This window comes from Oncorhynchus clarkii, chromosome 9 (genome assembly GCF_045791955.1).
Source record: "Oncorhynchus clarkii lewisi isolate Uvic-CL-2024 chromosome 9, UVic_Ocla_1.0, whole genome shotgun sequence".
In the NCBI taxonomy this organism is placed as follows: domain Eukaryota; kingdom Metazoa; phylum Chordata; class Actinopteri; order Salmoniformes; family Salmonidae; genus Oncorhynchus; species Oncorhynchus clarkii.
The window spans coordinates 25237538-25263422 of NC_092155.1; the positions used below are offsets into that span (position 1 = coordinate 25237538).

At 43.4% G+C, this 25885-nt stretch overlaps 1 protein-coding gene across 1 annotated transcript in view; it reads left to right on the forward strand.

Annotated features, from left to right (window-relative positions):
* The window catches only part of LOC139417176 (MLLT3 super elongation complex subunit), a 43294-nt gene extending 26074 nt beyond the window's left edge, over nt 1-17220 (forward strand). The window contains exons 6-14 of the mRNA XM_071166419.1: nt 301-429; nt 2862-3458; nt 10934-11006; nt 11164-11217; nt 11336-11480; nt 11806-11905; nt 12273-12341; nt 12793-12864; nt 14305-17220. Coding sequence (XP_071022520.1) covers nt 301-429; nt 2862-3458; nt 10934-11006; nt 11164-11217; nt 11336-11480; nt 11806-11905; nt 12273-12341; nt 12793-12864; nt 14305-14436 — 1371 coding nt within the window. The 3' untranslated portion in view covers nt 14437-17220. The remainder of the gene's footprint in view (nt 1-300; nt 430-2861; nt 3459-10933; nt 11007-11163; nt 11218-11335; nt 11481-11805; nt 11906-12272; nt 12342-12792; nt 12865-14304) is intronic.
* The last annotated feature ends 8665 nt before the right edge of the window (nt 17221-25885 follow it).

Sequence of the window (25885 nt, forward strand, 5' to 3'; positions counted from 1 at the left end):
AATAAGCAGGAATTATGAAACAGTCCAATTCATGCGGTACTTGATATTCAAATAGATTGGTTAAGCTCTTCGTTCCCAGACCATGTGGGCACAAGATACAATACAATAAACTGTTTTCCACATCAGGACAATATCATTGTTAATTTCTCTGCCCTTTTTATTGCAGTGTATTATTACTATGTCATTTTTTTTCTGTTGTAGATTTGATTCCCACAGGCTACATTATATATTAAATATGTCACTGATCTGTAAGTCACTGTGGATAAAGGTGTTGGCTAAATGACCCCGTTTTACTTCCAGGTGATGGTAATGCAGGAGGGTTCCACATCTCTGTTCGGCCAGCACCTCAAGCTGCCCACCCTCCCCAGCAACTCCCTGACATTGACCTTCTCAGACGCTAAGAAAAGCAAGGCCTTCCCAGGGTCGAAGGTCAGTAGCGGTCTCCAGGTACAGACCAGGACTAGACCGACTCCCACTCTTCTCAAACTCTTCCCAAAGAACTCCCACTTCAAAGTCGTCCCCCCCCCCCAAAAGTAAATAAATAAATAAAATAATCACAGTGTACTTGGCTAGGTTCAAAGATGTTGAGGGTATTTAAACTCTGTGGATTTTCAAAAGACGTTCAACTCGGCACTTCTTGGCTGCTGTGAGACCACATGGTCCTGTTCCCAATAACTTTCAGACACACTGGGGTCCTATGCTACCAATGACGGTTATAGCACCGGCCATACTGTATTAATTAGGCAGTATATAAAAGTCACTTTAGTTTTAAAGCCTGTTGAAGCTTGGTACGTATCAGTGTTTCATTGTGACGCAATTGTTCTCTAGCGGTCTCAGAAAGCCAACTTTTAGATGCATATGTGGTATTATCCGTCATGGCCGTAAATCATACATGTCAATAAACTGGCATGTTGCTTCCATTTACTTGTTATTTTTAGGCCCTTTAAATGGTATCATTTGCCGGGCAGAGCCCACTCTGGGCAGGACTGGGTTACGAGAGGCCCAGTGCACATGGAAACGGTTTCCAATCTAAACAGACTGTGCGTGTGTGATGGATTACTGATGGAGCAGAGGGGTCACATGCGCACAGTAGTTCTACCATTATCTTCCACTAACGTCCAATGGCAATCCACCTACTGTGGTCTCCTCTCCCTCCGGTTCACTTGTACCCGACTTGTTTTTTATTTTTATTTTTTAAGTGTTACTGATTGCTAATGGCAGTCTGCCAAGTTTTACTTGACTATAAGTGCATTTTATAGGCTAAACGACCAAAACGCAATTGTTGCACATAACTACAAAACAGCACAATGCGTAAAGGACCAGTTAGTTTCTCAGTTGCCTTGACAGTTATAAGGTGCATAAGCAGCTTTGAAAGTCATTCTCTGTGTATTGCACTGAGTAGCAGGTGATTGTAACAAGTAGACTGCAGTAAAGTAGATGATGCACACATCCATATACTCTGGAGTGGCAAGTACCAGTGGGGGGGGGGGGGGGGATCGGGTGCTGTTTTTGTGGCCAGTTAATGTATTGGGGCTGTTATTGGCGAAGCGCATCACTTTCAGACCAGTAAAACTTTGCTATAAACGGCCTTTAAAGTTTTTGGCCCTGGGCAGCCAGAGTGTTTGTTGGTGGGAGTAGTTTTGTGTGAGTGGGTTAGCAGCTTTAAGTCCAGAAGGTCCCAGGGTCAGGAGCAAAATAAAAGGGTTTTGGAGGTAGTTTGGGCAGGTCGTAACACCCCCCCCCCCGTCGTCGTCTAGACTTGCTTAATGGCTTCATGGCATTGATGAAATATTGACGGGGGGCCAGCAGGCGTGACCCCGGGACAAACAGCCTGTGTCGTTTAGTTAGTGAAAAGAGAATGCACTGGCTTTAGTCGCTTCCATCTCCAGGTTTGCTCACCGGTCAGGCCACTTTAAGGTCGCACTTACAGCTGTTGAGTCATCCCTCCCTTCCACCACATTCTGGACAGAACAAGTTCCCAGCTCTTTTCTCAAGTAAACCCTTTTTTAAATTTTTTCTAGAATAGACGTGCTCTTTATTGAGCGAGCAGTACAGAACCCCAGGGTGGCACAAGGCTTTCTCAAAATGAACACACAGTATTACGACTCCTTTTTTAAAATGCCATGACCAGACCAAACCTTTTCTTTGCTCATTTATTTGTCTGGGGCGTATTGATTTGAGCATTGTAATCAAGCCTTCAGCGCTGGAAGCCAAGTAAATAATTCTCTGTAGTGTTTTAAGTGTTATTATTTTTTTGACCCCAACAAATCTCACTTAAGTGGCAAACCTCAAGTTGCATCATCCCTAACCATTTCCCTGGATATCTAGTCAACAGTTGATCAAGACTAATTTCAGTGGTGTGTGTGTGTATATAGAAAAGCCCTTGAGATCAAAAATGTACTTTTAGGCCCATACCCTCCACTATGGATCAAGGGAGTTATTAGCTGAGCTCATTGACATGCTGACGATTAGCAACAAAGTGGGTCAAACAAACTAATTAGGTGTTTGCCCCATCGTGTCCACTGACCCTGAGGCGGGATTTCTCCATCTTCCCTCTTGCCAGTGTGCAATCCTCTTGAGTGTTAGTTAGGGCTGAACTAACCTTTTTCATTATGTACGTAGCTTGTGCGGGCCTTACTTTATCCAAAATCGTAGAACTTGTTATTCAGATAATCACTTAGTTAGTGAAACATATCAATAAACTGTTCAACTATCCATTAAACCTGAAGGTAGCTCAAAACACAACTTAACCTTAGAGGTTGTTGTTGCACATGAAGAGTTAAAGTTGATAGCTTGATCGACCATCCTATTGGAGACTATCCAAATAAATTGAGACCTAATCTATGTGCTTTTCGCTGCAGGACGGCTTCAAAGGATCTGACTCTCTCCTCACCACAACCACCACCACCAGCTCATCCAAGCTCCACAAACCCTCCAAGGACTACAAGGACAAGCCTTTGAAAGAGCCCAAAAGTGCCTTCAGAGACTGTAGCAGGGAACCAAGCAAAGCCTCCAAAGATCCATCCAAGAAACCCAAAGAGAACCAGCCTCTTCGGGACAACCCCCCCATCCCCAAGATGGGCTTCAAGGAGCCCAAGGCCATGTCCAAGGAGCACCGGCAGGATGGGGGCTACTCGCACGGGGCTGGGAATGGGACAGGGACTAACAAGCGACTGTCCATCACCGACAGCGAGGACCACCTGACCAAAAAGCGCAAGAAGGGCTTCTCGGAGTTGACGTTAAAGCCGCCGGGGGGCTCGTTGCTGCCGTACCCCCAATCACACTACTCGGAAAAGAAACTGCTGAAGGACAAATCCCAGGTGCGGCCCGCAAAAGTGCAGGTGGACGGCGGTGAGGCGCTGGGGGAGCGCAGGAAGGCGCCGACGCTACCTCCGTTCTCGGAGTTGAGGGACGCCAATGACTCCGACATGGAGGACAATATGTCCACCAAATCAGATGTGAGTGGAGCCTATATGTATTTTGTGTTTGTAGGTTTGTGCCGTCTGCCTTGACCACATTGGAAGAGTTGAATTATACTTTCATGTTTTCTGGGCTCTACTCTGTAGCTGTAAAAAAGATGTTAACCCAAGTTTCTTTTAAATAATTGCTTTAGGGATGAGCAATTCTGGTACTCGTGGCCAGTGTCTGCTGGTTTTTGTCCCTTCAAATCAGTGAGTGGTGAAACCAGGTGTACCTTAGCAGCAATAAAGTGTGTCCATTTTGTTTGCACTGTTACGGCTTCACATTCAGGAACAACCGATAGGAATCAATCTTTCTATTTAGCATTTTTACACATTACCATACGAGTATGCCCATAGAGCCTACTGGACTTTTTAGTATTAGGTAGCAGAGTGGAGTTTCTGCCTGGTGCAGGAAGAAGGTTATTGAATCCTCTGGTTTTAAAAGTGGGTCTGTTCTTTTGGTCAGTCTCATCCTCCGCATGACCAGGCAATAAACATCTAATGACCGAGTCCAAGGGGGTGGCTCATAAACATGGTTGGTGTGCAGCTGCAGAGGGGCTGCTTTTGTTTAGAAGGAAACAGGAAATGGATACCTCCTAAACCACCACCCCACCTTCATGAATTTACCTCCCAGTGCCCCATTTTGACATAGCCAAAAAAGCTGCCCATGCAAAGCGACAATGTTTGCAGGTTTAGAATGTTCTGCTAGATCCAGGTTGCATGGTCAACTGTTGGATTCTGAATACTTTTTTTAGTTGACAATTTGGTTAAATTTGATACTCTGCAAAGGATTAGAGATCTGGGAAATGTATTTTTACATACCAGTCTAGTTCCTTTTGTAAGTGTTAAGATGGGAATAACGGAGTCATATTTAGACCTTGAGAGATAACAGTAGGCCTTTCAGAGTGTTGCCAGCTCCTCACACGTTCAGTAAAGGATCTTAACAAAATGGGGACTGTTATTAGCAGAGAAGCAAGCTGGGAGATTTATGGTTTTACGGCACCCAAGGAGAATGCAGAAGGACGCCAGGAATAGCCAAGAGCTCCTCTTCAATCTTTTGCCTTTTAGAAAAGAGGAAAAAGGGGGCAACCATTCTGCATTTGTCAGAAGCATCTCGTTATCTTTCTCCGTTTGCTTTCAAATTTTCTTTCATGCCCATGGTGTGTTCACCAGTCCCGCTACAAATACATGACACACACAGGTGCTAATCTCCCTTAACCATTTCCCCGCCAGAACCAGCAGAGCCATTGCAGCCCAAAGCCAAATGTGTGCGTGTGGTGGTGTTGGTGGGGGGAGGAATTTGCCCTACAGGAATGGTCATAAATGGGAAGTGGGGTGGGTGCAGGGCGAGTGGAGACAAATACCAGGTGGTCGGTCCTCCACAAGCTGCCTTGACGACTCTGGTGGCCCAGTCCTGGCTATCCCTGCTTATGCCTAACGCAAACCTTCATTTGATCTGGGCTTCTGCCACGCTGTGTAGGCCTGGGGGAAACCAAGGAACTACCAAAGGGGAGGGAGAAAGTAACAAGAAGAAAGTCTAATGAAGGCCCCACAACTACACATGGGTAGATCATATGAGCAGATTGTATTTTAGGTTAACTTCTGTCATGTATTGGAAACGCAGGCTGTTTCATGAATTTGTCCTTCGGTGTAAGCATTGGCCTACTATTGCGCAATATTACACAAGTTGGTCCCTCGTCAATACAAAATGTGTAGGCTGTGTACACTGCACATGTTGCATGCCTTCCTGACTCTTTCTCAGCGCAATAGGGTGGTTTGTGGTTGGTTTTATGTTTGTGGAGTGCTACCATGTGGAGTGTCCATGAGTTAAACAGTCATTTTTGTTAGATTGACCTACTACATGACCAAACTGAAAGCGCACGGCACCTTAATTCACATCAATACGACCTTGTTTGATCAACCTTCCACTGAATTGAGAGTGAATTAACTGACGTTTTGGCCCAGTCCAGCAATGTTCATCTTGTACTTGTATCACACTTCAAATAAAATTGTATTAGTCACATGTCCAAAAATGCGCACAAAAATGAAATGGTAACACAATATAATAACAAGACTATATACAAGGAGTACCAGTACCGGTACTCCTTGTATATCGTGCAGGGGCACGAGGTAGGGTAATATGTACATGTAGGTATGGGTAAAAGTGACTTGGCAGTCAGGATATATAATAAACAGATTAGCAGCAGCATGTTTAAAGCGTGTGAAAGTGTCTGTAGTGTCAATACACTTGTTTGTGGTGTGTGTTGGCGCGTTAGTGTAATATGTGTGGGTAGAGTCCAGTGAGTGTGCATAGAACCGGTGCAAGAGTCGGTGCAAATAACTGGTGGCTTCGGTAGACTGAAAGAGATGAGACGGCAGATTGATGGGGGCAACCTAATACTAAAGTCCCGTTTATTGTCCTATAAGAGGTCTGCTTTGGTGGCTTTGAGCAAGGCAAGACAAAAGCTCCTAAAGCAGAATGGCTGTGAGATTTACGATGTACTGAAGAAGCCCTGGCCCATAAACCAGTAGACCAGCTGCATGTTTGTTGTCGGAGGTGACGGCTATTGAAGTTTCCCTACCTTTTGTCCTCACTTCTCGCGCCTGCGCTCTCTCGCGAAAATAATGGTGGGGATGTTTCTTTGGGGCCTTCTACTGTCTATTGGGAAGAGAAGTTGTTAAAACCAGTTTATCCTTGTTACAGTTGGGCTGATTGAAAGTTTCCCTGCGCGGCAGCACAGGTGAAGAAAATATGCTTCAAAGGGGATATAACTGCACTACTAGGGACATACTGTATTTAAGACATGTATTTTTCCTGATTTTAATTTATTGTTAGTTGACTACAAACAAAGTTGCCGCCACCATGCAAGAGTTTGTCACATTAACGATGTTCCGTTGCTGCAGCTTTTGCACAAGCACTTTGAAAAGCAACATTTTAAACCAAGACATGTGTGGGTTTCCTGGTTTAGGTGCAAATCAAATGTCTGCAGTATTAAAAATAGGCTAATGGCCTTACGTGCTATGAAAATGGACATCTAAGATGTGGGTTTCTTACTCGGACCACGTGAGGTCCATTTACTCGGTTTCTGTCTGTGTTTTTGACTCCAGCACACTAGAAGACCTCATAATTCTGAATGAAGGCTAATCTTTGGCCCTCTTGATTGACTAAGTCTTTGGATCTGAGAGAAGTTCATAAACTGTAACAAGGGTATACGGTTTCAGAGACCAGGGTTAGAGAGGGCTCTATTTGGCAGCCCGGGCCCGTAGATTAAGAGGCTGTATCCCCATAGCCAGGGAGGCGATTTGTGGCTGCTCGCACGCCACTAGAATTTGAATGGAATTACATCTCGTATTCCCCTTGCTCTCCTGTGTAGTACAACGAATTACAGAAGGCTTTCCCCAGGGCTGAACCATACTAGGCAAGCAAGTCAGTCGCTTTGGTTCGAGTTGCTGTCTAGGGTTAGGCCTTAGCCTCTACAGTCACCAGACATAGACACACACATCCTGGAAGTTGCATGTCATAGTGGGGGAAGGAGTAATGTATCTTTACTTTGTGTGGTGTCTCGGGGCCACAGATCAGACGACAAAATTATCTGTCATTTAGCTTCAAAGTGCCTTTCCCCTCAGTCTTCCACTTGGATGAGGTTTAAAGCTCCCAGTTACACAACCATGTGGTCACACACACACTTGGATGCATTGTCTGTCATTGCCTATTTCTTCTGCTGGATACTGTATTGTTTTTCTCATGGTATTTTGTAGTCTTTAGCCCAGGGATGCACTCCTACTAGTTTCCATTTCTCCCTGGCTCATACTTAATCAACAAATGCTACTGATTGGCTGGAGAGGACACAGTACTACAGTACATAGACCTCTGCTGGAGAATTGGAAGAAGTCCGTGTTGGCCTTTAGTCATCAGCTGTTTCTCCCTACAAATAAGTTTTGGTATGTTCTGTGAAAAAAACTATTTTAGCTGGGTGTGAAATGTAAATGTCAAAATACAATTTATTTGTTTACCTCCCCCCTTTCTCCCCAACTTCTACCTTGTCTCATTGCTGCAACTCCCTTAAAGGACTTGGGAGATGTGAAAATGAAGTCGCGCGACTTCCGACCGATATTAGCATTTTTCGCGCATCGGTATTAGAATGATATATTAGAACCAATTTGTCTTTGTAATTTCTGAACTATCCCTTTAATTCCTTTTTCTGTCAGTCTTCCCTGCTTATTTACATTTTAAAAAATATTGAGGGGATGAGTTGTGGCTGATTTCTTGCGATATGAAGGACGAAACCAATGATGACTTAGTCACGTTTGGCTTAACCCACACAGTGCTTCAAGAGCCAGCTAAAATATAACACTGACAAATAATACTCTTCCTTATTTTATGGGCATGTGGTTGACTTTAGTATGTCTGTGCTGTTTCACCTAACTATTTTTACAATGGTAGTGAGAATTTTAAGCAGTGTGGCTATTTTGTTCTGTCTTATGTTTAGCTAGTGGCTGGTTCTTGCATCTTTTCAGCTGTTGCACCACAGTTGCTGTCTGTCAGTTTTGATTGAAGTCACTTTTTCATTAGCTTTAAAAAAAGTAATGTACCGTACCGTTACAGCTTTGCTATTAATCAAGGCAGGGTGAAGGGTAAGGGATAGGCCTTGGTAATCTCCAGCTCTCTCCTTCACTCGCTCTCTTTCTCTCTCTCTGGGACACAGCACAAATGCCAGACCAGATGATTTTAACGTGGCGCTCTGAAATGCCCTTTATTTATTTTTTACAAGTTTCTCGTTTTTGGCTGGACAACCAAAGACTGAGAAAAGCCTCTTGATTTACAACCGAGGCCTCTGACCATGCATTTGATGTCAGCGAGACACCCAGACAGACAAACAGGCTGTAAAATGCTCCAAAAAGAAAGGGAGAGCGAGAACATCAAAGATTCCCTCATGACTCTGTGGGACCCCACAGGGGGGATTGGTTTTAATGGGCTTACCCCTACACTTGCCAGCCAGACACTTGGCAGCATCAATACTCAGCCCAGATCTTGGTAGAAGTGAGGGGAGGAGGAGTTTTTTTTTTTGTGTGTGTGTGGGGTAATGGAAGTTTGTTGACTCTTCCCCAATTTGGAATGGAAATCGTACACAGCCTTGCAGCACACCTCACAGGCCAGACAGGAAACCGAAGCCCCACCATATCAGGCATAGATCCATCACCTGGAAATTCTCCAATTCAATTATTTTTGTTGCCTCAGGAAAATAGCTTGTCCTCTCCATTCAGGCTCTATTCGATTTTTAAATCCACTGTTTCTTTGTTGCAGCAGGTGTATTCATAAGACGGCCCTATCAAGAGTTTTATAAGCTGAAAACATTTTGTATTAGCCCTGTCCTGGCTGTAAATCACTGCTTTGTGCTGCCTTGGCTGGAGGGCCAGAACACTTCTGTGAGTTTGGTATTGTTCAAGAGACCCAGGCCTGGTTCTTCCAAGGGGTCATCTGAGAGGAATGTAAACAAATTAATTCAGATTAACTTTAATGGCTTCTTCAGATTTCCTTTTGTGCTGCCTTCTAAGGAGGATTAACTTAATGGTAACTTGCAGATTTTCACCTCTTTCTCTACTGAAACGAACTATCACCCCCTTTGCACTAACTTAAAACACAGTGGCAAAATGTACAACTTTTTTGTTAGACTGACATGGATATGAAAGTTGGTGTAATAGGTAACAGAACTTCTGGTGTCATTTGGAGCACAGTAGATCGGTACATTTAGGCACTCATCTTCCTCCCTGGTACTATGAGTGTCATGATATGATAATGTATGATGTCCTCCTATAGTCTCTTAATTCATATACCCCTCTCCTTTTTGTTCACTCAAATTGTCTTGGTTAACATAATACCATCAATTAGTGATTAGCCCATACATGAAGGAAGGAGGCATTTTCAAAGTATTGGAACCAAGCCATTGCTCACCCACACATGTTAGCGTTTCTACAGTGACGGGAGAGTGAATGTTGTGCATGTACGTTGTAAATACAGGAGCCCCTGGGAGCCCAGCCAGTAAACCTGTCACATTCTCTCCTTATTGGCCCATGCCAGGGATTTCATCACTGCCACTCACGCCACTGGGGTGCCAAGCCTGCTTACAGAGCACTGTCTTCCTAAGGATTTAATGCACTTAATAGGCTTTCTGGACTCTTATTAGCTATTATTGCAGCCTATAACCATAAGCCCAGTAGGAACTGTACTAAGGAGAAATTGAATGGTTGAGAGAGCCACATATCCAGTAGAGAAGTTGCAGATGCCTCCTGCAGTGCTAGAGGCGTCACTACAGACCTGGGTTTGATCCCGGGCCGTATCGCAACCGTCCATGATCCGTAGCCCCACAGGGCGGCACACAATTAGCCCAGCGTCGTCCGCATTAGGGGAGGGTTTGGCCGGGGGGGGGGGGGGGGCTTTACGTGGCTCATCACACTCTAGCGACTCCTTGTGGAGGGCTGGGTGCCTGCAGGCTGACCTCAGTCGTCAGGTGAACGGTGTTTCCTCCGACACATTGGTGCAGGCAGGTGTTAAGAAACGTGGTTTGGTTGGTCGTGTTAACGTTTTGTCATTCTCTGATTTGAAATGTATTTGTTAAAATTATATTTGATACTGGACTTGCACACGACTTGCAACAATTGGGAAGTATTTGATGATTCTACACCTCCATTGCTTGCTGTTTGCGGTGTTAGGCTGGGTTTCTGTACAGCACTTTGTGACATCCGCTGATGTAAGAAGGGCTTCATAAATTGCTGGTTTTATTTAACCAGGAAGTTCCATTGAGGTTAGACTTCTTTCCCAGTCGAGACCAGTGATCAATGTGTTTTTCTCATTAGAATTTGTTTGTATGAAATTTAGGCAGCATGATGGCTCTGAATAGGACCAAATTCACCCCAGACTGCTTGAGTTGATATGGGCGTGCAGCCATGTGGATGGGTATGCGGGAACTTAATTGGGATTTTCTGGCTTGCTCCAGAAATGTTGTCTTTTGTATGTGAAAATTGAACCAAATTCCCATGTTTTATATTGACATGCTGCAGTCTACCTTTCAATGGTTGCCTTCCTGCCCAACTGTCTGTTTTGTGTGTTGAGGGGGGTGAATACTGCTTTCAACCTTGTGAAGCATTGTAAGTCTACCATGTTTGGGTTTGACAAGCCCAGATTTACAGTGGAAGCAAGCACTGTTATGCCTTTTTAGGATGGAAGATCTACAAAAAAAAAATCTGATCTCCAATCCCCTAGCATTTCTGCGTGACACATACACTACCATGGCCCTCTGTGGAAATGTTATGACCCCCTAACTAGACTTGAAGCGTGGGCTGCGGACTCAGTGTTTTGTGTCCAGTGTTTGCACCCTACCCAAGGGGCTTTGAACTCTGTGAGCACAGACATTTGGCATGTAGTAGATCGTGTCTGGGTCACTGATCTCTCTTTCCTCCTCTCCTCTTCCCAGTCGGAGCAGCCCAGTCCAGCCAGTTCAAGCTCTAGTTCCAGTTCAGGATTTGCAGCCAGCCACAAACGCCAAGGTAACACCAGAACCTATGCATACACACTTTTCTCCAGGTCACCTGGAAATAACAATCATTCAATTTGTTTATATTTATTGGCCACCCCAAATGGGGTATAACATGTTGCATCTCTTCCCCTTCACTCCCATGTTGTGATTTTGTTCCATGGACACAGTGGCTGAATTTGTCCGCAGGAAGGTAGGGGCCGTCCCTGCCACAGCCCACACAGGTAACCTCACACCTGACTACACAATCCATGGATGGAATTGCAAGACTGGGCATGATTAGTCACTATCAAATTGTTTCCTCTTTACGAATGTTCGCTCTCTCTCTCTCTCTACACACAGTGTTGGGTCCCCTTCGTTCAATAATTCACGACCTGCACTCCGACGACAACGAGGATGATTCGGAGGAGGACGACAACGATGACAACGACATGGACTCTGACCTGGAGCGACCAATGCACACGCACATGACACACCGCCACCGCCGGTAGGTAGTGCCTGGCCATTGTCATGGCAACATGGCCCTTTGGGGGGGCCCCCAGGGTCGTTTTCAATGGGGCTTTAATGAACTGGCAACTTAAAGGTTACTAGTATTATATGCCATCTCAGGTACTACCTCTACCGTTGTGCCCTTAAGCAAGGCTCTTCATCTCAAAATAGCTTCAGGGATGCTGCTCTGACCTTGTGCTCTGTGTGTGTGGTTCGATTGGATGGAAAAACAACCACAAAAAAAAAAAATCCTATTTGAATAATGGTCCATTATCAGTAATACAGTTGTATAGTATTCCAATGGTTGTCATCCTTTTCTGCAGGGTCAGCCTGAGTGACGGCACTGAGAGTGAGAACAGCTCAGCGCCCTCTCCCCACTCTCGCCACGAGCCCCCGCCTTTAATAAACACCAGTAATAACCAGGTAAGACCAATAAAATCATCAACATTATGAAATTGAACACAGCTGTTGTTGGTTTTTAGACACGGCATGTATGGAAACATCAGTCTTATTAGCATCCTATAATTCCCAGGATGCGTTTCCCTCGTGCGCCAGCCACAATGCTACTCGTAAATAATGACCGTTGTGTACATTTTAAACAAAGCAGTGGTTTTCCAGTGGGTACATATGATAATCCCTTATCTGGGTCGTATTCACTAAAAACGAAATGAAAGGAAATGGGTCAAAATTGGGAGGGGCCTACCTGAACTTGCCTAATAAACGCTTGTTTTTCTTTACCAAACTTATTGCTACGTTGTGTACTGATGAATACAACCCTGATGTCTCGCAGATACTGGAGGTGAAGAGCCCCATTAAGCAAACGAAGCAGGATAAGAATAAAAACATTGACTGTGACAAGGTGAGTAGCTTCCTTGTGGTTGGGGTTTTACAGAGATAAGGTCATATCAGTGTAATTGAATGGTATTGTAGCCAGGACATTTGTTGTCGCCAGGACATTTGCAGTCCTAAACTGAAGTGCCTGCGGTTACCAAGGCTCTTGCAAATGGACAGGAGACGGTCTTCCTGATAATCATAACTTGGCCCGGTTAGTCTCCCTGTCATAGTCCCAGATGGTGTAAATAGGTAACGGACATGGTTCAAATACACACAGGAAAGTTTGAGGTTTGCTTTGGTTTGCACTTTTGCGACAACGCAGTTGGCATCGTTGTCGTCCCAGGCAAATTTTAAATCAAACCACGGCTCACGTACATGACATTCGGATTTGACCCAGTTTTTAAAATAAATAAAAAGTCTTGTTTAGTGCAACTCCCCCATGCTGATGGGCCGTGCTTTCCATCTCTTTCTCTCAGGCTTACCTGGATGAGCTGGTGGAGCTACACAGACGACTGATGACACTGAGAGAGAGGCACATACTCCAACAGGTGAGGTCCAATAGTGTTTGTGTGGGTTTGCTGTACTAATACATGTGTTCTCGGAGGATGAACCCGTGTACGTTTGCCGGTTCATGTTTGCATGGAAGATGTCGCTTGCTAGGGTCGTTTTGTTTGGGCTTCATGCTGTATCTGTTACACAGCACATTATAATTGAGGACTTCGTATAGGTGTCTGGCAATTATTAATGATTTGGTTAACCTTTTTTTTTTCTCCACTCCATCTAAAAGCACACGTCCTCTTGCTTATGTTCACAAGGCCTATCATATGACCGCATTAATGGAGATTCCCAGCCGCCGTTGCCAAGGAGCGGGCTCGCTCTCCTAATGAGAAGTTTGGCTCCGAGCATCGGTGGAAAAACTCCTCCCCGCACAACATCAGCGAACCGAGCGCTAACTCACGGCATAATCAAGCTAATCCTCAGAGCGCTTGGAGACTTCAGAGTGTCATAGCAGTGTTTCACAGCCTCTGAATATGAGACATGTGAATGATTAACTTTCCAACCTCCCAATGCTATTTTGCCTCTTTTTGGAAAAACCGCAATGGAGTCATTTCATTTTTTTTTTTTTTTAAGAAGAAGAATCAAGAAAATGTGGCCAGTTTATTTTCAATAGAAATGACTCTGTAGCATCTGCCAAAGTGCTGTCCTACCTGACCAAAACCAGGTCCGGTAATCTTGGTGTGGTTCCTTCTCCCCGGATACGGGGGGAGGGGTGTGTGTTGACACTCGGCTTGAAAGCATCTGAATTCTATCTTCCATGTCATAACAATTGGCCGAGTCTCCCTGCACTCCTGGTCCGGCCGGCGCTCAGGGAGGGAGGGAGGAGAAATGCGTTCCACATGGAGGCCCAACCGGTGCTTTGTAGTATGAAACGGATCAGGCTAGGGTCACCCATTACGTTACAACACCGCCACGGCTTCAAACACCGGAGTTCCAGTAATCACTGCAAGATAGACGCATACACACGCACACACTTCCCTATCGGCGGAGAGCTGGAACCAATAAAACACCAGCCAAGGAAAAATAATATTTCCTATTCGGGCCTCTCCCTCTCTGATAGAGTTCACATGCAAGGAGTACAGTACAGTGGAGTGAATTAGGGGGGGTCCCCATTCCAAATTAATTGTAGTAAAAACCGACACTAGCCCACCCACCTTTCAATGACTCTTCCCACAAATTTGTTTTGAATTAGTCTATTGTATAGTGTGCGGTCCAACATTGTCTGACTAGGCTGCTCCCTGAGACTGTATAGGGCGGAAACTCTGCTGCTGGTCAATATACCAAACATTAGGACAACTTCCTAATGTTGAATGTGGATGATTTAACAAAGGAAATGTGTACAATTCCTCCGTACTTGGTAGGATTAGGGTTTACAGACTGTAGTCTAAGGTTTTGTTGACTTTCTATCTGTGACTTCTTTCCCCTCACAGATAGTGAACCTCATCGAGGAGACTGGACACTTCCACATCACAAACACCACTTTTGACTTTGACCTCTGCTCCCTGGACAAAACTACGGTGCGGAAGCTCCAGAGTTACCTAGAAACGTCTGGAACGTCATGAGGTCTTGGAGCTGCTGGCTGCTGCAAGGAACAATGTTGGAAGAAAAGAGGAATCTTCCTCTTTTGTTCCCCCCCACTCCCCAAAAATTTACTTTTCACTGCAACGCAAAAAGATGACCTGCCACGGCCGGGCCCTGCCCCGGGTCTTAGTGCCTGGCCTTCTGGTCGCTCCACAATGCTCGTTGGATCCTGTCTCTCCACGCGACCAGGGTAGCCCGTAAGCACAGACCGGATCGGCGTGTCGTGTCACCCTGGAGATGAGTCCTGTCGACCAGGAATATCACCCAGAAAGCCTTGAAAAATTCCACAGTTCACAAAAAAAAACGTGGTAAAGAAACAGTGACCTTGCTTTTAAAACTAATGTGCATATTATTACCATGTATTGAATTTTTTGGCGTTCTTTGTGATGAATGGTGCATGTTCAACACTGCCTTACCACGTTTGTCGGTCTTTATTTATTGAGGTGTGTGTGTGTGTGTGTGTGTGTGTGTGTGTGTGTGAGAGAGAGAATAGCAACACTGAGTAAGTTTTTGTGCAAGCACTTCACAACATGCATCTCTCTGGCTCTGGAAGGACGGTGGAGCAGCGCGTTGTCATCACAACGTTAAGATTTAAATTATCTTGTGACGGATGACTTGAATGGCAATCAAACGTCCCTCTATATGAAGACGGCAACTCTACCCTCTCCTCCAAAACAATAATTGTTATCAGTGCCCACCGGTACGAGCTGAAGACAAATCATGAACTCAAATTGTTGAAATTAACACAATTGTATATTCCATTCTTGGTACCAAATCTTTAATTGATGTATTGGACAATGACGAGGCAAATTTCCAAAGTGTGCTGCATGTTGTTTTTACAAGCTCTCACTTGTATTCCGCTGCTCAAGTTGAAACCAAGCCTAGTGTTTGATCAATCTATTCTGCCCTACCAAGCAAAAAGGCAGTAACTGCTCATAGCGTGGAACTGATAGAAATGGCTTTTATTTACCTTTGGTTTCACAGTAACTTCATGCAGTTACTGCTAACATGACCCCCATTTTCTACAAAATACAATAGAGACAGGATACATGTCCACATGATTAAGCATGTATATGTTGCAAAAATAACAAATGTTCAACCAAATGAGCAGTTACTGCCTTTTTTGCTTGGTTGGGCAGTATTGTAAGCAGGCCTGAGCTAAAATAACTATTTTGAATCCTGGAATTTTAGGAGGAAAAATTGTACTCTTACGTATGTAAGACTGAATCTTATTTATTTCACGGTGACCTCCGTTGCCAAATCAAAGTTGTGCATTAGAATTGAGAACTGAACTGATTTTTTTTTTTTTGTGTAACTTTGTCCTTTTTGCTAACCTGAGGAGTTGAAGTTAATTTTGTCTGCTGAGAGCGATGCCTCAACAGGAATACCAGTGGTTGTAGCTGCTCACAGGGCCACGCAAAGGCAGAATATGTTGCATTTTTTTCTTGACCAATGTCAGTCTTATGAGTTTGTGTATTCTTAGGACATACAATACAAATGCTGTGTTTTGTACAGATGAGAACATGTGCAACCTGTGGTAAAAATAGTTAGTCACTGTAAATGTAACATTTTTAGTTTGTTTTGACTTTGTTGCAATGACATTTTGTAATTTCTCTTTTTTTTTTTTTTTTGTCGAAGCCCAAAGATTTTGGTTTTGGTTGGGATATTGTTTATTTGTATATAAACGTTGTGATTATTAATGTCATCTTTCATTTCTTGGAGGGTTGGAAAAAATATAACATCTTGGTATTTTAAACAATTGTAAGCTACCATCATGTGTTTTAGTCAAAGCTATAACTGGCTTCTGGTGGATCCACAACATGCAGCAAATTTTTTGGGTTGATTTCATCACTATTCTTGACTATCTTCTAATTAGTCTGCCATTTGAATTGTGTAACTAAATGACCACACTGCTCCCCCCATGTTTCTAATTTGGGAGGGCAACACGATTACTTCCTGTATACACGGAGTGTACAAAACATTAGGAACACCTTCCTAATATTGAGTTGCACCCCCCTTTTGCCCTCAGAACAGCCTCAGTTTGTCAGGGCATGGACTCTACAAGGTGTCAAGCGTTCCACAGGGATGCTGGCCCGTGTTGACTTAAACCGGTGCGCCTGGCACCTACTACCATACCCCGTTCAAACACAAATATTTTGTCTTGACAATTCTCCCTCTGAATAACACACACAATCCATTTCTCAAGGCTTAAAAATCCTTTAACTTGTCTCCTCCCCTTTATCTACATGAATGGAAGTGACATCAATAAGGGATCATAGGATTCACCTGGTCAGTCTTACGGAAAGAGCAGGTGTTTGTAATTTTTTTGTAGACTTAATGTAATGAATGCTTCTATTTGGAGAGAAGTGAGTGCTGGGAATAGTTATACAATACCAACCTTTTTCAAAAGGACGTGTCTGTTCAGGATGGCGCAACGTTACAGAACAATAGACATAGGCAGTCATTTCTGCTCTACAGTATACATTGCATTTCTATCTGCATCATTCAAACATTTCGCCCTATTGAATACACCCCCTCGGTTATCATCTGTATATCTAGCACTAGCAGTCATCTCAATCTCCCGTCTCTTGCCTCTTGAGATGTATGGGGGGCTACATGAGGTTGCAATGTAGTGCAGTTCTGTGTTGGGTTGAATGTGGAACTTATTGTCTCAGTCTCTGCTGTCAGTTCTACCAGATCTGACCCATTTACTGTGTGTTTTCAACTTGCAGACTATTTCCTATAAAATGCACAGTTGCAATTCCTTTTTGTGAGGACATTATGTTTTGTGTGGTTCAAGGTTTCATTCATGTCACTGAATTCCAATGACAACGTGATCATTTGATTACCCTAGTTTTCTTCAACTAGCCACTAAGTACTGTATAAACGCCACTATTCCTTTTAAACAAAGTGTTGATTTATTTCTCAGTGGATCTTCAAATGCCCAGTGTTTCAGGATGTTTTGAATCCTGAATCTTCGAGACAAAGTAACTGGGTAGCCTTTTCCAGGCCGTGGGGGAGGAGCCCACAGTATGTGCCGTTTCTGTAGCATGAGAAGTACACTCCCTGAACAGGACCCTAGTTTATCACTGAGACATAAAAGCAACTGTAAAAGGGGAAAAGTTCATGAACCATTTCTTTTTATACATAACACAGGTCTCAGGTCAGAATGTTGATCCCCTCTTTTAATTAGCTGACACGATTTGTGCAGCACGTGGTTTTTAGGTTTGTCAATGTAGGTGGTCGGACAAACGCTTGGAAGGCATCCAGACTCCCCATTTTGTGGCGGGGATGGGGAAGTATCATGCTCAAGCCTTTTATCAGGGAAATAACCTTTTTAAAATAGGATTTTCAGCTCGTGTTCACTGTATTGCTCGCCAATTGAAATCCTCTGATTCGTTCAGAGCTCGCTGCCAAGGTTAGCTGTCCTGGGCCCTGTCCAGGAGTGTGTGCAGATAGAAATGTGTCTCAACCGGATATGATTTTTCTGTCATGTAGAATATGGAATTATGTCTGCTCTTCATTACATTTCTATCTGCAACACACATATATTCCTGTTCGTTTTGATCCGTGTGGTTGAGAGAGAAGTAGGGAGAGGAGGATGCCACTTTAGACTATTGAGCTGTACCCCCTACAACCTGCACGGTAAGGACCTTCCTGTCTGTAAGGACAACTATTCTGTGTCCCAAATTACATTCTATTAACGATGTAGTGCACTATAATGGGAATAGGGGGCCATTTGCGATGCGGCCAGGGAGTCGCTGGTATAGTGTTGGACATGTGAAGGCCATGGCCACTAACGGACATGCTAAGCCAGCCAACTTAACACATTTTCAGCAGCTGTTTAATGAATTGGAGCAGCTGGACGATGGTGGTGCCAAGGTATTTTGAGAATGCGATTACAATTCTAATCGCATTAACACGGCGCCATCATACGCCTTACTCTGCCATTCCACCTCGTGTAAGAGCCAGAGGCTACTCCAGTTGTCCATTGACTGTTTGTTTTCACACTATTTGCAGCGGCGGGAAAGAGTCATCCCAACAGAAGTCTTAAGGAGACATTCTAGTTCTAGAAGTAATTTACAAAAGTCACTATTGTTGCAAAAAAAATGATCAGTTCTTATATGCAGGTTTTTTGCCTTTAGGAAGTTGCTTAATGACAAAGATTGAAATGGCTTAAATAATCATTTATAATATTTCATTTTTGCTGGAGTCCCCTTTTAAAGACAATTCCACAAGCTGTTGTGTATGGATACTTGTTTTCCTGGCAGACCTGTTTGTCAGTGATTTATTAAGAGGGAGTATACTGCTATCGTATCACACCATTTTAGGAAGAGGATCTTGTTTGGTTCTGGTCTAAGCAGTGCTGCCAATTGCATCAATTCAAAGATATCTGCCTTTCACTTAAGCTGCTTTTCAATGGTCTGGTTTAAGTATACAGTATGTATACATATACATGACGGTGCAGGCTGCAAGGCAACAGGCCTGATCCTCAGAGCTTGTCCAGCTGCTTTTTGTCGCACGATGATAGTTATGGATTGGGCATGACTGGATCCTTCAATCGTTTTCCCACTGCTTTCCTCAGTGTGTTTTTAGATGGGTTTTTTTCAGCCATGGTTTCTTAAGCTCTTCTCTTGAACTCTACACTCATTGTGATTCACTGCAGCTGACACCATACCCTGTGTGTATAGCCAAGTTATCGTTACTCATTGTGCATTTATTCCTTATCTATTATTTCAAAAAAATTCTCTGCATTGTTGGGAAGGGCCCGTAAGTAAGCATTTCACTGTTTTACAAAGCATGTGACAAAATTTGTTTTGAAATTAGTAGCAGGGCTATGGCATATCCCTCAACGTTCCAGAATGGGGTGAAAAATGGCAGCCATATTGGTCAGGGAGAAATCCAAACCAGTCTATTTGGAATGAATGGCAGTAGAGGCATAATCCTGTTTTTACTTGTGCAGGAAAATAAAAGTAAGTCAGGTGATGTATGTAATATATTTAATGTAAACCCTTTTGTTTTCTTGTAAAGCTGTGTGTGCTATTATGATACAATATCAGTACTTATCTATACTGAGCAAAAATGTAAACGCAACATGTAGAGTGTTGGTTTCATGAGCTTAAATAAAAGAGCCCTGAATTTTCCATTTGCACAAAAATATTATTTCTCTAATTTTGTGCACAGATTTGTTTACATCCCTGTTAGTGGGCATTTATCCTTTTCCAAGATAATCCATCCATGTGGCATAACAAGAAGCTGATTAAACAGCATGATCATTACACAGGTGCACCCTGTGCTGGGGACAATAAAAAGGCCCTCTAAAATGCACAGTTTTGTCACACAACACAATGCCACAGATGCCTCAAGTTCTGCAGGAGCGTGCAGTTGGCATGCTTGACTGCAGGAATGTCCAGAGCTGTTGCCGGAGATTTTAATTTCAATTTCTCTACCATAAGCCACCTCCATTTTAGAGAATTTAGCAGTATGTCTAAATGGCCTCACAACCACAGACCCCCTAAATAATGCATTTTATTTTGTAAAGTAGTTTCTTGCATCAAACACATTTTCAGTCACCTTTATCTAAAGGACAAGTGGATTAACAGGTTAACGTCAAGCTCCATGTTTTTTTTCAATGTAGGCCTACATTGAGCTCCACACATTGGCTGCTACTGTAGGCTGAATGATATGACTGCTATTTCCATGTTACAAATGTTAAGGGATGCATTTTCTCCATTTGTTTTTGATTGTAGACTGGTAGACCTACATTATTGTCAAATATCCTACTTGGCCCCTGTTAAAACAAACTTAAAGCGGGTACAGCCTCAGTGTTCACAGTAAACGTGCGCTGGAAGTTGCACAGAATTTTCACAACTTTCAGGTTTGCGCTCAGCAGACCTGAAATTTGCTCAGCGTCTGAATGTTTTTTAGGGAACATTGCCTGAGGCCCATTGTCGTGCCATTCCTCTGCCGCCATCACCTCATGTTTCAGCATGAAAATGCACAGCCCCGTGTCGCAAGGATCTGTACACAATTCCTGGAAGCTGAAAATGTCCCAATTCTTCCATGGCTTGCATACTCACCAGACATGTCACCTGTTGAGCATGTTTGGGATGCTCTGGATCAATGTGTACAACAGTATGTTCCAGTTCCCACCAATATCCAGCAACTTTACACAGCCATTGAAGAGGAGTGGGACAACATTCCACAGGCCACAATCTACAGCCTGATCAACTCTATGTGAAGGAGATGTGTTGTGCTGCATGAGGCAAATGGTGGTCACACCAGATACTGACAGGTTTTCTGATCCTCTCCCCCACCTTTTTTTTAAGGTGTCTGTGACCAACAGTTGCATATGTGTTCGCATTCATGTGTAATCCATAGATTAGGGCCTAATTTATTTACTTCAATTGACTGATTTCCTTTATATGAACTGTAAAATCTTAAATTGTTGCATTTATATTTTTTTGTAAAAATCCTATCAACTGGTTTCAGCCAGTGTATGGCTGTGGATTGACTGCATTGTTTGAATAGAATGTTGGTATAATGGCAGTTAATTTTAATAATTCTATACTTTTTTCTAAAACTGGCTGGCTAGCAAAAAAATAAACCGTGCAGATAAATTCTTCAAATTAATTATCTCACACTATTTTATCACAGCACTGGCAAGCCATGGTTGACCATCTCCATGACCAAAATGGCTGACCTTTAACACATCAGAAAGTTAATGTCTAGTATTGTAATTCTATGGCAGAAACACCATTGCGTCGTCCGCGGCAACGACACCATCCGGTGACTAGATGATAATCCTGCGAGAGGGAGTGAGACGGTGGAGACGAGAGGAGGATGAAGAGAAGCATTACTCATTTGTCTGATTTCACTGGGATTCTAAAGGAGCGAGAGAAAGAGGGGTGGGGGGGGTTCTGCTTTAGGGATCCTGGATTAATTTAAGCCATTTCACAATGTCCAGCCACAGAAGAGAGAGGATGGAGGGAGGACGGAGGGATGAGGAAGCGAGGGATGCGGAGGGGGGTTGAAACAGTTCAGTCATAGCCAGCAACGGGACATCCTGTTGTAGCTTCCAAATACCATTTCCTCCAATAAAAAAAGAGAGGAAGGGTGAGGGGGAGCAGTGGGGGAGAGACCTCTGAAATAATCTCCCACAGTAGACACACAGAGACATTGATTGTCATCTTGGCATGAGGCCAAGTCTGGAGAGAAAGCTCCCTCCCTCCCGCTGCCCCTCTGGAAGGCAGTCAAAAAGCACCTAAAGGAAGTCATTAAAGCTGAAGGTTGATGAAAAGTCTCACCCCCCCCCCGCCCCCCCCCTCGTTGTCCTTCTCTCCGTCTCACCCCCCCCCCCCCCCCCCCCCCCCCCCTGTTGTCCTTCTCTCCGTCTCAGCCCCCCCCCCCCTTCCCTCCCTCTCTCCCCAAAGGCATGCTCCAGACTGTTCTCGACAAAGGACCCCTAAATGCTGACATCACAAAGAAAAGTGTTCCTTTGCATCCACATGTTTGCACTGGCTCTAGAGTTGCGTTCGGTGTGACAAGAAATGACTAATCATTTTTAGGATGATTACCTGTAGGTGTCCAATGAGAAGGCTCATTTGTGTTTTCTGTTTTACAAAGTGACTTACAATTGGTTATTTGAATTATGCATTGTGTGCTTTGGGAATGAAATCCATTTTTATGAATTGCATTACACATTTAAGAGTTGGACATGATATGAAAGCAAAAACTAAAAAATAGTTGAACCTAAGGTAAGGTAATTCCAGTATGCACTTTATATTTTCTGGGAGGAAATTGATAGTGAATGGCGACCACCGAAGCATCCCCGCCTCCCATTTGCCAAGAGATTTCATCCACCCAGACTAATCTGCCATTGTCATCAAATTTGCCCCCAGTGACAATAATTCAAAAGCATTTATCATATGCTTTAGCTTAGTTGTGTCCCGGCTCTTTTTCTCTGTGTGGCCAATCTTGTTGACCTTGCTGTCAGCTCTCCTGTAGAATTCTGGGTGGCAGCTCTGTCGCCCCGAAAGCGGCATACAAATTAGCTTTTCAAAAATCAGATCAAGTTATGTAAAGAACAAAAGCAAGCAGACATCAAAGAGGATGGGGAGAAGAGGGGAGCGCGGCAGGGGGTAGGGGGGATCCCCCTAGTCTCCATACAGACGGGGACCAGGCGAGGGCCGCATAAAGGGTTCCCAAACGTCTGGGTCCCCAGACGCCCCGGGTTTGATTATTGTTTTTATTCCCCCCCTCCCCTCCTGGCACCTCCCACCTTCTTCCAACCCCAGACCTTGCTCCATCCCTTCAAATGAGTTCAGCTTTTTTGGAACGAGTCCCAATCCTAGACCTGGTCTTTGATTTCGGTGGGGTTTGGCACTGTCTCTCTTTCTCTCTCTAGGAGGACCAGTGAGCCGTGACCCCTGGCAGCCCACCCCAGTCTGTGTGAGCCCGCAGACACTCTCCCTCACAAACACACATGTACACACACACACACACAATGCCCTGCCACAAAACCCCACAGGAAAGGAGGGAGAGACACACACAGGGGAAAAACTAGACAAATCTATTGAACTCCAACTTTCAATGGAATCTTGTCCTCTGAAAACAGATTACAGATCTGCTCTCTAATACTGCTGTATGTCTGTTCTGGTGAGTTGGATTTAGTGTGTAGTCTGCTGGTGGTACCAGGGAGACTGAAACCAGTAGAACCTGACCTGCTCAGCATTCAAATGCTACCAGCCAGCCAGCCACCTGCCACCACACAGACCAAAGTGTTGAACATGAAAGAGGAAGAGAAAAACAAACCTTGAATTCAGTATGCCTGTTGACTGTCTTTCCCAACTGTTGTCAAACAACACATAGCTTTTTACTAACCGGTAAACATAGCTCCCTCAAGATGTGATGTGGAAGGAGATTTTATAATATGGTATTTATGCAGGCAAAAAAAATGTATGTGGATAGTAAATATATTCAGTTTATGTGGCATTATCTTGTCAGTTATAAAATTTTAACAATGAGCTTTAACACCAGGATAAGTAGTCACAAAACTGTAATGGCGTAAGGAAGTTTAAACATTAACAGCCTAACATACAGTACATGTAAAAAATAAAATAAACAAGGTTATTCAACTCTAATGCAAGTCTACTTAACCTATTCAATTACTCCCGTTTAAAAATGTGTAATATGTTGTATATACTATATAAATACATTCTATATCATATATAGTATAATTTAATATCAGTTCTGTAATACTGGATTCAAAGGTTCATAAGAGTTCAAAGGAAATCACTTTGTCTTGCACAGCAACATTTTCCTCCATTTGTCAGTAGTAAATTCCCATAATCTCGTGATGTTCCATGAAAGCGTCATGAACCTGAAATACTCCCTGTCCCTCTCTGAAGGCCCAAGATGTGGGGGATAGTTTCCAGCAGGGTGTAGGGAAACATAATAGGTGTGTCCCAAATGGCACCCTATTCCATATTTGGTGCACAATTTTTTTGTATGGACCCTGGTGGAATGTAGTGCACCTTATAGGGAATACAGTGCCATTTGGGAGGCAACCCAACTCTACAGCCTCAAAGCCTCTGCAAACTAATTGAAAACAAATGAACGCAGAGACCCCTTTCTTTCTCATCTTAATTGACTTAATGGTTCAGTGCTACGGTGCTTTGTTGGCCCGGTTCTCGGTTTGTGAACTGTGTGGACTGGAATGGTCTTGATCGGGGAAAAGACTCATTAGCCAACAAGTTTTCATCATGGATACAAAATAAACAATCAATAGGACAATCAGATGACAATTGAGGATTATCTATTTAAAAGAGTACATATACTTTAATGTTCTTATAGTGGTCTAATGTTAACTTACCACAGTAAAATGTTTCTTACTCAGTGTAGGTGTAGTATGGGACTTGGTCTTCAATGACCCAGTGAGATTGTGAACTAACCTTTTGATCTGGCCATTTTATTCAACAGCAAATATGTAAAGCCAATCAGCCTGTCCTTCCTATTTCTGCCTCCACCAGCCTCCACTAGTAAGACTAGACAATCAACACCTCATCTATACCCTCACCAATCTCACCAGGCTGAATCATGGGGCCAACAGGCCATGCTGTCATGCCCACAGGCTGACAGACAGCTCTCCAACTCATACTCTTCTTATTCCTGCCTTGACAGAAGAAAATATATGATCATATCACTAGTGATCCCGGCTGTTTCCGGGCTACCTGGCTTGCCCTTAAAGAAATGAGGGTGCCTGTCTGTGCTCATTGCTGTTAATGAATCAGTTGAAACTCTGGGACCTGGAGGATTGTAGGCAATCCTTCCTGAAGTGCAGGGTGCTGGAGGGCACACTGATGTGTCTATGAGAGGAGCTGCCATGCCATCAACGGCTCAGCAGGCAGGGTTGGGGAGTTTTTTTGTAATCTGATTTTTTTTTAAACTGTAACTGTAATAATATTGTTATTAGATTACAGATTCTTTTGAAAAAATAGATCATTACTTCTAGGATTACTTTTAAATTCAGAAAGGCTAAAAAATACATTGACACCTTTCTGTTTTCTCAATGACAAAGTCAGCGTCGAAAAAAGTTTTTGTTTGTTCCAGCTGAGCGAGTCTGACCACAAGTCAGAGACCACTATGATGACACACCAAATGTGTTGGATCCTTTTTGTCTTCATTTACTGCCTCTTAAAGGGAAAGTAATCCAAGAGTAAAGGAAAGTAATCCGATTATGTTACTGAGTATGTGTAAACCAAAAGTTACATTACATTTGAACGGTGACTAGTACCTAACTAATTACATTTATAAAGTAGCCTTACCAACCCTGCCAACAGGTGCAATGAGATGGACCCTACAAATGATCTCCTTGTTTGAGCATGTTCAAGTTAACCAAGTTTCTTATCAATCAAGAACAAAAAGAATGCCAATGGACATTGCTGTAACCACTCTCAAATTAGCCGGGTTTATTTATTAGTCAATATCGTAGCAACGAAAAACAAGTTTCTATTGGACAAATCCAAATCCTGTTTCATTCAATTTGCTTCTGTTTGGTTCCTAGTAAATACAATCCATGTTGGTGAAAGAGGTAGGTGGTCAATATGATTTAGTTTATATAGTTCTTGACATAGTGTGTATATATATATATATATATATATACACTAACTGTATAATCCATTATGAAAAAGTCTAATTGGAACTTGAAATTGTGCATGTTTATAACCAATCTTTAACAATTATTAATAACCGTATTCCCTTCTGCCAACATATCTCCAAACAGTATCTCCTCAGGCGAGTAACTTGGTGAGAAATGTCGTCGGCACTCAAGCCAAACGCCTGCCTTTGTCATACCGCACCTCACTCTCGGCCCTGTCATAACCCACTGAAAATCTATTGTCATTAAGTGTTACTCCTCAAAAAATGATT